This window comes from Nicotiana sylvestris, chromosome 3 (assembly GCF_000393655.2).
Source record: "Nicotiana sylvestris chromosome 3, ASM39365v2, whole genome shotgun sequence".
NCBI lineage: Eukaryota > Viridiplantae > Streptophyta > Magnoliopsida > Solanales > Solanaceae > Nicotiana > Nicotiana sylvestris.
In genome coordinates this window covers 52388911-52403311 of record NC_091059.1, presented here as the reverse complement: position 1 = coordinate 52403311, position 14401 = coordinate 52388911, and the positions used below count along the sequence as shown (strand labels likewise).

The window sequence follows — 14401 nt, the reverse complement described above, 5'->3', positions numbered from 1 at the left end:
TGTACCGGGCCAAATGGTCGAATGAACCGTGTCCGTATAGAATAACCGAGCCCGCAACAACAAAAACGTGTATACTTGTACGAAGTAATCAAATAACACTTTCCCCTTCATTAAAGCATTTCGCATTTCAAGGAAGCTCGATAATTTTTGCAAAAATGGCCCCAAAGCCAAAAAACGTCCCAAACAATCGGGGACTGGCGTCATTAACTCGAAGCCGTATGACTCCCGGGTTGCAGCTTCAAACTAGTAAGCCCTCAATGAGGTAACATCAAGATCACAAGAACTGCTCCAGAGCAAAAAATGTCCCGAACACTCGGGGACTGGCGTTGAAAACTCAAGGCCACAAGACCTCCGGGTCGGAAACCCCAAAATTGTAAGCCTTCAATGAGATGATACAAGTTTACAAGTAATGGCTCCCGAGCCAAGAAACTTTCGATGACTCGGAGGCTGTCGCCAATCGCCGCCCCCATCGACTTATCAAAACCTGAGGCCATAAGACCTGTTATGGGCGGCTTTCCAGCCGTGCCCCATGACCCTTGGGCGCGCCCCGTGGCGTCCTAGCAAGCCTTCCAACGCCTAGCGCCACGGACGGCCCCGTGGTCTTGGCCGCGCCAAGTGACAAGCGCACATGTGCCTCTGTCTCCCCACCGATATCCCTCACCAGCACCCAACCACAGGCAGATGCCAACAGTACCGCACGCGCAGACAACGACGCGTGCGCAGACCCTGATGCCAAAGACAATGCTGCGGACAACGGACCTGTTTTCTGCCTTATAGCAAACTAAGATTTTTCATTGTAAATATAGAGTAGTTTTATTCCATGTACTTCCATTATGTTTCTCTAGCTTAATGAAGTCTAGTCTTGTAGATTTGGATTATTTTTTTAAGCATTATTAGAGGGGATCAAGCAATCAAACTTCTAGCAAGCAAACAATTCTCTGTACTGGTGTCTCTCCCCCTCGACACCGCGTTGCCTTTCTGTAATAGCTTTCATTAATGCAATCAAGCTTTTTTTCATTCTCAATTCTCATTCGTGTTCTCTCAATTGCTCTTGACATTGGTTTTCCCGTATGGCACTGACAATCTAGTCTAGCGTACGTAGGGGACCTCAGTTGGCGGACAGCAACTGCACTGACATCAGTTGCTTAGCCTTACGTCTCCCTTCCAAGGACTCTTAGGAAGGCACCACGTAACAGTTGGTATCAGAGCCTAGGCTCGACATCGGATGAGGGAACGCATTGCCATTACCACCATTTCTGACCATGGTGAATCATGGGGACCGCATTGCGGCCCTTGAACAGACGGTTGACGGATTACTGCCCATCATGGATACGGTGCCTAAACTAAGAACTAGCCTAGGGCAAAGGTTGGACGACCTGGACCGCAGGGTGCTCCAGGCCAAAGTTGACATAGAAAACATCAGTCGTGACTCCGAGGGAGATCGGCAAACGGCAGCCACAGAGGTAGCCGAAATTTTTGGCAAATTCGAGGGACTCCAACAAGAGCGTGCCGAGGATTTAGCTTACAGGGCACAAGAGGCAGACAGGGTGACTGCCATGGAACAAACTATTGACGACTTGACAGACAAGCTCAATGTTGTCAATGCTGCTTTACAGGTCCTGCTGCGAGGCGGTGGAAACCAGATCGGGGGCGCTGCAAACCCCACTTCCGCGACACAAAAACTGAAAATTCCTGAGCCAAAGCCATACAGTGGAGCTAGGAATGCCAAGGAAGTGGAGAACTTCATATTTGATGTCGAACAATATTTCGATGTTGTTGGGGGCCTAGAAGAAGCTAAGAAGCTAGCAACTGCTGACATGTATCTTCAGGGTGATGCTAAACTCTGGTGGCGGTTGAAATACGAAGCCATCAAGGCCAGTGAAGATGCTCTCAAAACATGGGCAGAATTGAATGCAGCCATCCGCCTACAGTTCTTTCCCGAAAATGTCGAATACAATTCAAGGAGAAAGCTACGGGAGCTCTGCCAGACCAAATCCGTGCGGGACTACGTGCGGGAATTCTCCGCGCTCATGCTAAGCATACGCGACATGGGGGACAAAGACAAGCTCTTCACTTTCCTAGAAGGGCTGAAACCATATGCCCGTATGGAGCTACAAAGACAACAGGTAGATACCCTGCCCAAGGCGATCCAAGTAGCTGAATGCCTTGGGGACTATCAAATGGAAGCTCGGAATGATAGGCCTCAGCCGCCTGCCCGAGCGGTATTCAAAGGGGGCCAATCTAGCAATGGTGGCCCTAGCAGAAGTGGGGGAGATCGGAGCTCAACCAAACCTAAGGCTCCCTCCACAGGCAGCAACAGTGCTGCGTCTAACAACAATGATCGGGGGAGGAAGCCTCCTTTAGGATGCCGTCATTGCGGCGGACCACATTGGAATAATGAGTGCCCATAGGTACAGATGAATGCCCATCAGACTTTTGATGATGGGATGGATGACGACTCAGACGATGCGGATCAGACTGAACCAGTAGGTGCCTTCAATGCAATTGTTGGCTCCATTTCTGAGGCATTAGCAGAGACTAGTACTGGTATCCGTAAGAAGAAGGACCCATGTCCAGTCACCAAGAAAGGGAAAAAGAAGGCGGATGATGAGACTCCTCTTAAGCACGAGAGGACCTTAATGTTTGTTGAGATGAAGGTGAATGGCAAGCCCATTCGGGCCATGGTAGACACGGGCGCTACCCACAACTACTTAGCCTCGACTCAGGTGGAGCACCTTGGTCTAGTTGTAGGGAAAGGTAGAGGCCGTGTCAAGGCTATCAACTCACCTCCCCAGCCAGTGAGTGGAATAGCCAAAGAAGTACCGGTGAAGCTTGGCCCTTACGAAGGAAAATTCAACCTGCGCGTGGTGATCATAGATGACTTCGAGTTGATAGTTGGATTGGAATTCCTGAGGCAAACCAACACCATGCCTGTACCGTATGCTGACATGTTACTGATGATGGGAGCCAACGGGACCAAACCCTGCATTATCCCGTGCATGCCCATGAAGATGGCCGTTGAAAACATCTCGGCCTTGCAGTTGAAGAAGGGGGTCAAAAGAAATGAACCCACGTTCCTGGCAACCCTCTGCATCGAAGATGTAGAACGCTCCTCGGGTCCCATTCCTGAACCCGTGAAGGAGCTACTACTAGAGTTTGAAGATGTCATGCCACAAGACATGCCAAAGCGACTACCGCCTAGGTGCACTGTGGACCATGAAATTGAGCTGGTGCCGAGCGCAAAGCCACCCGCCCGGGCGCCTTACAGAATGTCACAACCCGAACTCACCGAGCTTCGGAGACAATTGACGGAAATGCTAGACACAGGGATTATCGTACCCTCTAAATCCCTATATGGGTCCCCTGTGCTATTCCAGAAGAAACATGATGGTAGTCTACGACTCTGTGTGGACTATCGGGGTCTAAACAAAATTACTGTGAAGAACAAGTACCCTATTCCGCTAATGGCAGACTTGTTCGATAGACTGGGTGGTGCGACGGTGTTCACCAAAATAGACCTGAAGACAGGTTATTGGCAAGTTCGGATTGCAGAGGGTGATGAGCACAAGACGACCTGTGTGACAAGTTATGGGTCGTACGATTTCCAGGTTATGCCATTCGGCTTGACTAACGCCCCTGCTACATTTTGCACTTTGATGAACCAAGTCTTCCGAGAGTACATTGATGAATTCGTGGTGGTCTACTTGGATGACATTGTGGTATATAGCCAAACATTGGAGGAACACCTGATGCACTTGCGGAAGGTCCTAGCTCGATTGCGGGAGCATGAACTATATGCGAAGCTATCTAAGTGCTCCTTTGCTCAAAAGCAAATTGACTTCCTCGGACATGTCATCGAGGAAGGGCGGATCAAGATGGACCAGCAGAAGATTCAGGCAATCACAGATTGGCCGCCGCCTAAGGATATCCACGCCTTGAGGGCATTCCTTGGTCTATGCAATTTCTATCGACGGTTCGTGAAAGGCTACTCCCTCATTGCAGTACCATTGACAAAACTCCTCAAGAAGGTCACGCCTTGGGAATGGGGACCCAAGCGAGCGGAGGCCTTCAACGCATTGAAGGCGGCTATGTCTAGTAGCCCCGTCTTGGCCCTTCCTGATTTGGCCAAGCCATTCGAAGTACAAACAGATGCATCTGACTATGCCCTCGGTGGAGTCCTGCTACAAGAAGGGCATCTTGTAGCTTACGAGATTCGGAAGCTAAAAGATGCAGAGCGGCACTTTGCCGCCCATGAGAAAGAATTATTGGTTGTCGTCCACTGTTTGCGCCTCTGGAGGCACTATCTGTTGGGAACCCCGTTCGTGGTCAAGACAGACAACACAGCTGTTAGCCATTTCATGACCCAGCCGAAGTTGAATGGTTGACATGCCAGGTAGCAGGAACTCCTAGCTGAATTCCACTTCAACCTGGAGTACCGAAGTGGGAAGACCAATCATGTTGCTGATGCGCTCAGTCGGAGAGCTGATCTAGCATCGGTGTGCTTGCTCGCCACCCTAAGGGGGAGCGAAGTAGCCACCTCCATCAAGGACCATATACAGGATTTACTCATCAAAGACCCTGCTGCACAGTATTTGGTTGATTTGGTAGGACAGGGCAAGACTCGCCAGTTCTACATGGAAGATGGTTTTCTGAAAGTGAAAGGGAACCGACTTTATGTTCCTAAAGGAGGAGACCTACGAAGGACTCTTCTGGCGGAATGTCATGATACTCTGTGGGCCGGCCATCCTGGTGAAGAACGCACCATGGCGTTACTTCGCCGTGCATATTATTGGCCCCAAATGGCCGATGACGTTGCTCAGTATGTGAAGACTTGTCTAGTATGCCAGAAGGACAAGTCAGACCGCTTAACACAGGCGGGACTCTTGGAACCACTAGCTGTCCCAAAGAGACCTTGGGAAAGTGTTTCCCTGGATTTCATCACCGGATTGCCCAAGGTCGGAGATCTAACAACTATCTTGGTTGTGGTAGATCGGTTTTCCAAATATGCTACCTTTATTGCTGCCCCACAATATATATCAGCAGAAGATACAGCTCGACTCTTCTTCTCTCATGTCGTCAAATATTGGGGCCTACCCAAAGATATTGTTAGTGATCGTGACTCACGCTTCACTAGCAACTTTTGGACCCAACTCTTTAAGTGTCTTGGGTCGAAGCTGAATCACAGCTCAAGTTTTCATCCGCAATCTGATGGCCAGACGGAGCGGTTCAATGGTATGTTGGAGGAATATTTGCGTCATTTTGTAACCGGATCGCAGAAGAATTGGGTGAAGCTTCTGGATGCTGCTCAACTGTGTTTCAATTCACAAAAGAGCTCTAGTACAAACAAAAGCGCTTTTGAAATTGTTACCGGACAGCAACCGCTACTCCCACACACAGTCAATGCACCAAATATGTCTAAATCTCCTCGAGCTGCTAGCTTCTCTAAAGAGTGGAAGCAAAATTTGGAGATAGTGCGGAGCTATCTTGTCAAGGCTCAAAAGCGGATGAAGAGGCATGCTGATCAGAATCGTCGCTTTGTTGAATACCAAGTAGGAGACAAAGTGATGGTCAAAATTCCAAAGTGTTACTTATTTGCGGGGGTCCATGACCCTCGCTTATTGCAAAAGTACATTGGACCCTTGTCCATTGAAAGGCGTATTGGGAAAGTTGCATACCGGGTGGATACCCCAGCTTGGTGGAAAATTCATCCTGTCTTCCATGTCAGCCTCCTGAAACCTTTTCGGGAAGACACGGAGGATCCTTCAAGGAGCCAGCTCACAATACCCAGTATTCGAGGGCCCAATCCAACTGGAAAAAGGCGTGTTGAAGCTATCCTTGATGATAGAGTGGTTCATGCCTCAAGGAAGGATCACCAAGAGTTCTTGGTGAAATGGCAGGGCTGTGATGCAGAGGAGAACACTTGGGAGAGGGGAACAAACCTCAAAGCCTACAAGAACCTAATTGAAGATTATCTTGCAAGTAAGGCGTCGAGGACATCGCCAACTCAGGTGGGGGAGAATGTCATGGGCGGCTTTCTAGCCGTGCCCCATGACCCCTTGGGCGCGCCAATGGCGTCCTAGCAAGCCTTCCAACGCCTAGCGCCACGGACGGCCCCGTGGTCTTGGCCGCGCCAAGTGACAAGCGCGCATGTGCCTCTGTCGCCCCACCGATATCCCTCGCCAGCGCCCAACCGCAGGCAGATGCCAACAGCGCCGCGCACGCAGACAACGTTGCGCACGCAGACCCTGATGCCAAAGACAATGTTGCGGACAACGGACCTATTTTCTGCCTTATAGCAAACTAAGTCTATTTCATTGTAAATATAGAGTAGTTTTATTCCATGTACTTCCATTATGTTTCTCTAGCTTAATCAAGTCTAGTCTTGTAGCTTTGGATTATTTTTTTAAGCATTATTAGGGGGTATCAAGCAATCAAACTTTCTAGCAAGCAAACAATTCTCTGTACTGGTGTCTCTCCCCCTAGACACCGCGTTACCTTTCTGTAATAGCTTTCATTAATGCAATAAAGCTTTCTTTCATTCTCAATTCTCATTCGTGGTCTCTCAATTGCTCTTGACATTGGTTTTACCGTACGGCTCTAACAATCTAGTCTAGCGTATGGAGGGGACCTCAGTTGGCGGACAACAACTGCACTGACATCAGTTGCTTACCCTTACGTCTCCCTTCCAAGGACTCTCAGGAAGGCGCCGCGTAACAGACCACATGCAGGCAACTTCAGTCTCGTAAGGCCTTTATAAGGTAAGAACAATATTTGTAAGACCTCAAGCAAGGCATGAACTATACTTGTACCAAGTAACCAAAACTGTAAGACCTCAAAGGCATGCAAAAACTTATAAGACCTTACGAAAGGCATAATCCCGATCTTAAGGCTAAGGCTATATATCGAACTTGTAAAACCCCTAAAAAGGCATACCCTCAGTATAGATGCCGAAACTACTTCACTCGGGGACTGAAAGGCTCCAGCCAAACACAAATGTATATGGTCACAAGGTTGTACAAGCCAATCTAACGCGACTCGGGGATGCCCGATCGTCGCTGTAAAATCATAGACCTTCAATTACTTCAAAAATACTTCAAAAAGAACTGGTTAAACAGGCTACCCTCGACATTGGAAAAAGAGCTTCAACCACGTCAGCTTCAAACTATAGGTTTCGAAACACTTAGCCACCGAGCAAAACCTCCCGAGGAGCTCGAACATCGCCATATAACGACTCACAATCGAGATTTTTATCGAACCGTCAAAGACTCAGGTAAACACAATTTCAAAAAGTCCTTAACAAGGGAAAAATAAAGCCTATAAAATGTCGTACCAACCAAATGCGTAAGAGTTACTGCCACCATCCCGTATTAAAGGTCGTGCTGACCTAAAAGCATAAGAGCCTAAGGGCCAGCTCTAAATTCAAAAACTTTAGGGCCAATGAGCTTGAGTCGAAACCCTACTCGGAGACCGAGCCCAAAATAGTTAACTAAAAAAACCTAAAGACCCGACGCGAAAGAGCCACTGTCGACAGCCCATACTAGAGGTCGTACCGACCTAACGCATAAAAGCCACTGTCGCCAGCACATACTAAAGGTCGTACCGACCAAGCGCGTAAGAGCTTCCGGTCCAGCCCAATAAGCCCCAGGGCTAAACCATGAATCTATGGGCTCCTTTTAACTCGAAGACCAGTTCATCTGGCTAAAATCAAGGCAAAGGGAAATGCATGAAAAATATAACTGTGAGGCTTCCTTTAATACATATATGTGAGGGAATACAAGCTTCATTTACAAAGTTCTTTGAAAGCACTCTATGAAAAATAAGAAAGGAAAGACCTAATCTAATCTACGCACACCGCGGGGAATATGGTCCGTCGGCCTCTTTCTCGCCATTGTCGGCATCAGACAGAAGGAACTTAGCATCATATTCTTCCGCCTTCACGTGCTTTATCTCTTCCGAGAGATTGAAGCCCCTGGCATGAATTTCCTTGAGGGATTCCCTCCGAGATTTGCACCTCACTTACTCTTTATTCGTACTCTCTTGGTCAAGAGCCCCCCTTAACTCCGCACGAGCATCGACAACGTCCATCAAATAGACAACCACATTTTTATCAGCCTTAGTTTGGATTGTTACAGCTTTAACCCAAGCATCTTCAACTTTGGCCTTCATCTTCAGGAGCTCGGACTCGAGCCTTGGAATCATGTCCGTTCGAACCAAGTTGTTCTCGTGAGCGTTGCGAAGTTGCACTTCGAGGGCGGAAGCCTTGGCTAAAGCATCTTTCTTAGCCAATATCTGGGTGTTCACCCGAGCCTTTAGCTCATCATGCTCTCACTTGGCTTGACCAACTTTGTTCCTAAGGCATTCCAAGTCCTCCGTCTTTTTCTACAACTAAAGTAAACAAAACATTAGCATTGGAAGATAGAAGAAGAAACGTGCACTCCTGTGAAATAGAAGTTACCTTCTCCTCAAGGTAGCTTTCGTAGATCAGAATGCGACTCGCCTCATTATGCAAGTGTGCCAACTCGTCTTCCCTTTCATCACAAAGAAGCCTGAGGGATTTCTCCCTATCTACAGTTTTTTGCAACCTGGCCTCACAGCAAAGTAGCTCAGATTTGAGCTTGTTAAAATCCTGTGGAAGAGAAATGTTGTAAGAGAGTGAAAATTGCAAAAACTATAAAACTAATATGATCAGCTTTAACTCACCACACAGTAGAGCCGCTGAGCTCCCTCGAAAGTCAAATGCACATTTTCTAGCCCGGCTTCGTCAACCCCAACTGTACCACTCCAGGTTGGTATATGGTCATCCTACATGTGTGGACCCTGTCTTTGAATGCCCCTTGAAGTACATTTGACGGTAGAAGAAGTCGGCGGCAGGGATCCCTTGCTCCTTGAGGTACCTACGATGAGAAAAGAAGATTGCAGCGGAGGGGGGGGCCGTTTTTTCTAAAGCCAGAGATCTCGGGTGCTGCAGGTTCGGCTGATATGCCCTCTCTATGCCTCTGGACTGGGCGTGTCTTGCTATCGTCATCATCGCCCTACAAAGACCTTTTCTACTTAATGATATTATTATCATCCCTCGGCCCTGAAGCTGGGGGCTTTTATCCCTCTCTTAGAGGGCACAACCTCGCTTTAAAGGACTCCCCAATGCCTACGTTGACAGAGTTAGTACGCAGAAAGAAAAAGTTCCCCTTAAAAAAAAGAGGGGGGAGCAAATCACATAGCACGTACCATGGAGTTTTGCCTCCCATCTACCCCTAGACAAAGCTCGCGACTTACACTCATTGTAAGTTGAGTGGGTCGCCAACTTCCGAGCCCAATCTGGCAGGTCGGGGACTTTGCACGACATCCATGAAATTCCTACCGAAAGGGAAAGGAAGGTGCATTTATGGAGCCCGCCTTCGCCATAATTAAAAAACTACAAATGCACGAGTGTACCACTTACGTATAAAATTCCATTCCTCAGGATTGGCAAAACGTCCACAGGGATAATATCGATAGTCCGTACTCGGACGAATCGGCTCATCCACCCCCGATCTTAATCTTTTTCATCTTCAACAACGAAAGGCGTAGTGGATCGACATCGTAGTGTTAGCAAACATCGATGGTGAAAAGGCCGGTACAGCCTGATGAGATGGCTAAGAGTGAATTCAAGCCCTGCTTTTCTGCAAAGAACCTCATCATCAATACTGTCCGCCAAAATGATAGGTGAACCTGCGCCTAGGTAACCTGGTACATTCAACAGAAGTCGAGCACAACCCTATCAGGGTGCCCAGCATAAAGGGCACGTGTACACGTTGAAAAACCCCATGGCGTGTCCATGATGCTCTCTTCCGGAGAAGGTGCCCATAGTACTACCTTTTCCCCCCATCCGAAGTATTTCCTCACTGACTCAAGGTGCCCCTCTCCTACTAAAGAAATAAACTTCGCGTCATACTCTCAATGACTTCGAGCATTTTTGTCTGAAAAGCCTTCAAGGGCGAAACTTCCCTCTCCTTGCCGAGCGGACCCTAATGTAGCAGCCATAGTTATGGTAAAACTAGGGAATTGGAGCAGGAATTTGAGCAAGGGTTTCAAAATTGAAATTGTGAAGGACCTAATGCAGGAAAGGAGAATTCCATAAAAGAGGATAACTACTCAAAATAGCGGTATTCAGAATAGCGGAATCTTCAAAAGGGCTAAGACAACCCTATTTGTGGAGCAAGAGGCGACTATCCGCCTACCTCAAATGCCAATTAAAAATACTAGCTAAAGCCTTTATCGCTTTGGGGAGATGTGCCAACAGGATCGCCTCGGTCATTTCATAACCATGCCATACACTTGACGCGCCATAGGACGTTTTGGGGTTGGAAACCCCCACATCAACCAAACCTCGAGATGGTACCCGATCTCAAGGACCTTCACTAAGAAAAAGATATACTCTAAGGAGTCGTCAATATTATTACAAACCTTGAGATGGTACCCGATCTCCAAGACCTTTGTCTAAAAGAAGACAAGCTCTAAAAAAAACTCACATGAGCTTGGCCTCGAGATGGTACCCGATCTCGAGGATCTCCGACAAAAAAGAAGAAAGGCTTGAAGGATCCGTCAATATCATTACAAATCTCGAGATAGTACCCGATCTCGATGACCTCCGTAAAAAAAAGGCTCTAAGGAACCGTCAATATCATTACAAACCTCGAGATGGTACCCGATCTCGAGGACCTTTGTCAAAAAAGAAGAAAGGCTTCTAAGGAGCCGTTAATATCACTATGAGCCTCGAGATAGTGCCCGATCTCGAGGATACCTGCCAAAACAAAAGTTTAGCTCTAAAAAGTGTTGCTCATATATAAACCCAATCTCGAGGTAGCATCCTGCCTTGAGGGTTTCTGCTATTGCGAATGCAGGTCATTTACCCGATTCCTTGGCCCTAGAGCTACCTGAGCTTGAGCCAGTTTGCACTCAAGAATTACTGATGAAGACCTAGGTCTACCTTCACGCTAAGTTCAAACCAAGTTTTTTGGGCCACCTGAACTTAGGTTAAATCTCAATCGGGGACTGTCCGTAAAAGTCCTGGGACTGTCTTTATTCCCAGGCACTCGAGCAAATTCTCCCTCGAGAACTACCAACAGGATCTAAATGGAGCTAAGTTTGTTCTAAAAAACTGAGGCCTCATTCTCACTCGATTCAAAGTCGCCAGTTTCGGTATCCTAAGTTTGTATCGGGCTAATCGTGGCTTGGTCCTACAGAAGGCAAATATTTTCAGGGAAAATCATATTGGCCGATAAAAAATCAAGGAAATACCTATTCCCTGATCCGATATTCGGGCCAACTGGTAGAGTCACATGCTTAGATTTTTCACAAATTCAAATAAAGAGGGAATTCAGCATAAGTCAAAGACGAATCGAAGAAATATCCTTGTATTAATAAGCCATATGATTACAAAAACCCACGAGGGGTCCTTACGCAGAAACAAAGAAGAAAGAAATATATATATATATATATATAATAAAAGCCAAGAGTCTAATCTATTCTCGAGGGTGCATCCTCGACGGCAGTATATTCGAGCACCATCTCCTTTGGGGCCTCATCTCTATCTTCCAAAACGGAATCTTCAAGGGAGAAGATGAAGAAGAGGAAAAATATAAAGGAGCGGAGAGTATTTGAAGAGTAGCCACCTAACGGATTATGGTGCATTAGGGCACCTAGAGCGATTAACTCATATAACTAGTTTGCATCACCAGAGATTAGGGTAAGGGCTCGAAATGACCATGACGGGAAGGTGTTAGGCACCCCTCGCGGTCCACAACGGTGGGTTCCGGCCGAACTTAAACTATGTGAATTAGTCAATTAACAAGTAAGAGAGTATTTGCAAACAAGGTATCTTTCCCTATCTAAATGCATAGATAATCAAGGAAGTTCAGATAATGAAGGTAAAAAGGTCTGGACTGCTTACACATGTACATGTAAAGAAAAGAAAGTTTAGAGAATTTAAACACATATGGGAATTGGGAAAGGGAAGTCCTAAGTTGATTATCCTAGAGGATCATACCTATGCAATGCCTGGTAAACACTCCTCAATGAGAGGGGCTACACGTGACATTAATGCGCAGGTCATCATATCCTTTTACTACCCATTACCCTCCCCTTGGTGGTTATATGAGCGAGTTTAATTATCGACCTCTAAGCGTACTGCTACCCATCCCTTCCTTATGGTCCTGGAGGAATTTGGCACCTCTAAACCTGGACAGTTCTGGATAGCCTAAGGTTTGTAAAAGGTAAAAATCTAGACAACAAGCAAATAATTTATAGGACAAGCAAATAAGGACAAACAGTTAGAAGGCTCACATTTACCTCCGCATGTATATAGGTAAACAAACAGAACATCTAAAACATAGATTTTGAAGAAATTCAGAAGTCCTAAAAATATGATATCTAGATGAATGTTGCAGATTCAGGATATGCATAAGGAAAGTGGCAGAATCCTAACCAGTTTGCCTACTGGTTTTCTAGCCAGTTAAGCCTGGATAATCTCACATATAAACAGAACTGGTTTCATAGTCATTTAACGTCCTAAGGCTTGCCTAAGTGTGTATATGCACTCACAGTTTTGGAAAATAGTTTGAAGTTCTTTATCCAATAGGCATGTTTTCTAGCGATATTTAAGAAGACATTGTATGAAGTTCCAATTTTAATACTTAAAGCAATGATAATTTCCCTATGGACATGAGTTCTAATGAGTGAAACTGCTATTAATTCTTATTAGACACGCTTACTGATTGAGCAAGTGTAACAGCCAAATAAACTGTAAGGCCCCGGAAAGTTTTTCCATGTAACTTGAGATTTCGTCGTGCCAAGGTAGGCTAATTATTTTATTTTGTGTGCAAATAAGGATTCATGATATAATGGGTATCAACTGGATATGTTAATAAGCATATAAGTCATATTAGAGGTGAATTGGGGTCTAAGGAGAGGCCTAAGTCTAAGCCAAGTTGGAAAATTTTATATTAGACGAAAGTTGTAAATGAGTGCGCACAAGACCTCACTTTGAACAATCATATCTATGATTATCTAAGGAATTGTGTGATACACAACCTATCATATTAGATTTCTTTGAGTCTAGTTTCCATCACAACAAACCGTTCGTCATTTGGAGGTGTATACGGAAAGTTATGACCATTTTACTGAGCCTGTGTCAGTAGCGCGCCCAGGTGCGCGATCGTGCTAGTGGACGCGCATATTGCGAAGCTTTCTGCCTTCGTCGCACTACTTTAGCACAACCAGGTGCACTATCCCACTAGTGGAAGGCTTTTAAATACACTTAAGGACCGGAAATAAGAGAATTTGAGACATTTCTCAAGCTTAGGGCTTCCTCTGCACCCCCAACTCGACCAAGGTATCCAATTGCACACCTAAGGTGAGTTTTTAAGTATGTTTTCATGGTGATTTCACTTCTCAATCACTAGTTACAACATTATTTTGATTGGATTTCATAGGATTTCTTCAAAATCTAAAGAACACCCCAAAGTTGTCTTTCAAGATTTGGTCTACAAGAGGTAATCCTACACCTTAGACTTACATATATGGAGTTATTATAGAAATATGAGTATGGATTAAGTATTGTAACTCATGTGACGGTGATTGGAAGCCATAGGTGCCTAACCTAGGTTGTGTTGGTATTGTAGAGATTGTGAGATAAGTCATTGAGGTATGATTCTTGGGGTAATAGTATTATGTATACATGCATGTATAAATTAGTTTGTGGGAAGATTGATAAATATAAATAAGTAAAGATTGGGTTGGGGAATGAAGGAAGACTTGTAAAAGAGATTTAAAATCAAGATGCTCAACTAGTGTTTGATAAAATGCTCAAATGAGCTGAAACCATGAATACCTTCCTAATTTGTGTTCAATTTTGTTATGTCTCAAGTAGATTGGGATTGCTAGAATTTCCGAAACGTCGTAAGGAAAGCTTAAACGAGGTATGTATGGCTAAAACCCCCTTTTATTAGAAATTGAGCTCCGTTGGCATGTACGAAAGTGTGGTAAGATCTGAATTGGTTAATGTATTGGTTGTTATTGCGCATTAATTGATTTGCAATTATCTACACATATACATGAAGGATGTACCTCATTGTGAGTAATGTACCATTCTTGTTAATTAGATAAATATGGAGAATACAATTTATGTGTTGAAATGCATAGGCTATAAACCAAGATTGAAACTGAGAATTATTCATGACAGCTATGTGCTCACTTACATGTGCTTGCAACTTAAATTACCTTTGTATATGCCTATGATTACAACTTGCAAAATGCATATTGAAAATGGAAGATTAAGTGGTAATGGTGGCCCTAAGTGCCAAGGACTTGACATGATATGCGTGAAATAAAGATTCAGATGTGATTATTAATGAGAAAGGAACAA

General features: G+C 45.4%; 1 protein-coding gene across 1 annotated transcript; it reads left to right on the top strand.

Moving 5' to 3' along the window:
• Window positions 1-1556: 1556 nt before the first annotated feature.
• Window positions 1557-2411, top strand: LOC138887355 (uncharacterized). The gene has a single exon (XM_070169092.1). It carries the CDS (start codon window positions 1557-1559, stop codon window positions 2409-2411), a length of 855 nt encoding a protein of 284 aa, XP_070025193.1.
• The last annotated feature ends 11990 nt before the right edge of the window (window positions 2412-14401 follow it).

Bases quoted from the DNA above. Each gene is read 5' to 3' on its own strand.
- LOC138887355 (XM_070169092.1), top strand. From the start codon at position 1,557: ATGGAACAAACTATTGACGACTTGACAGACAAGCTCAATGTTGTCAAT.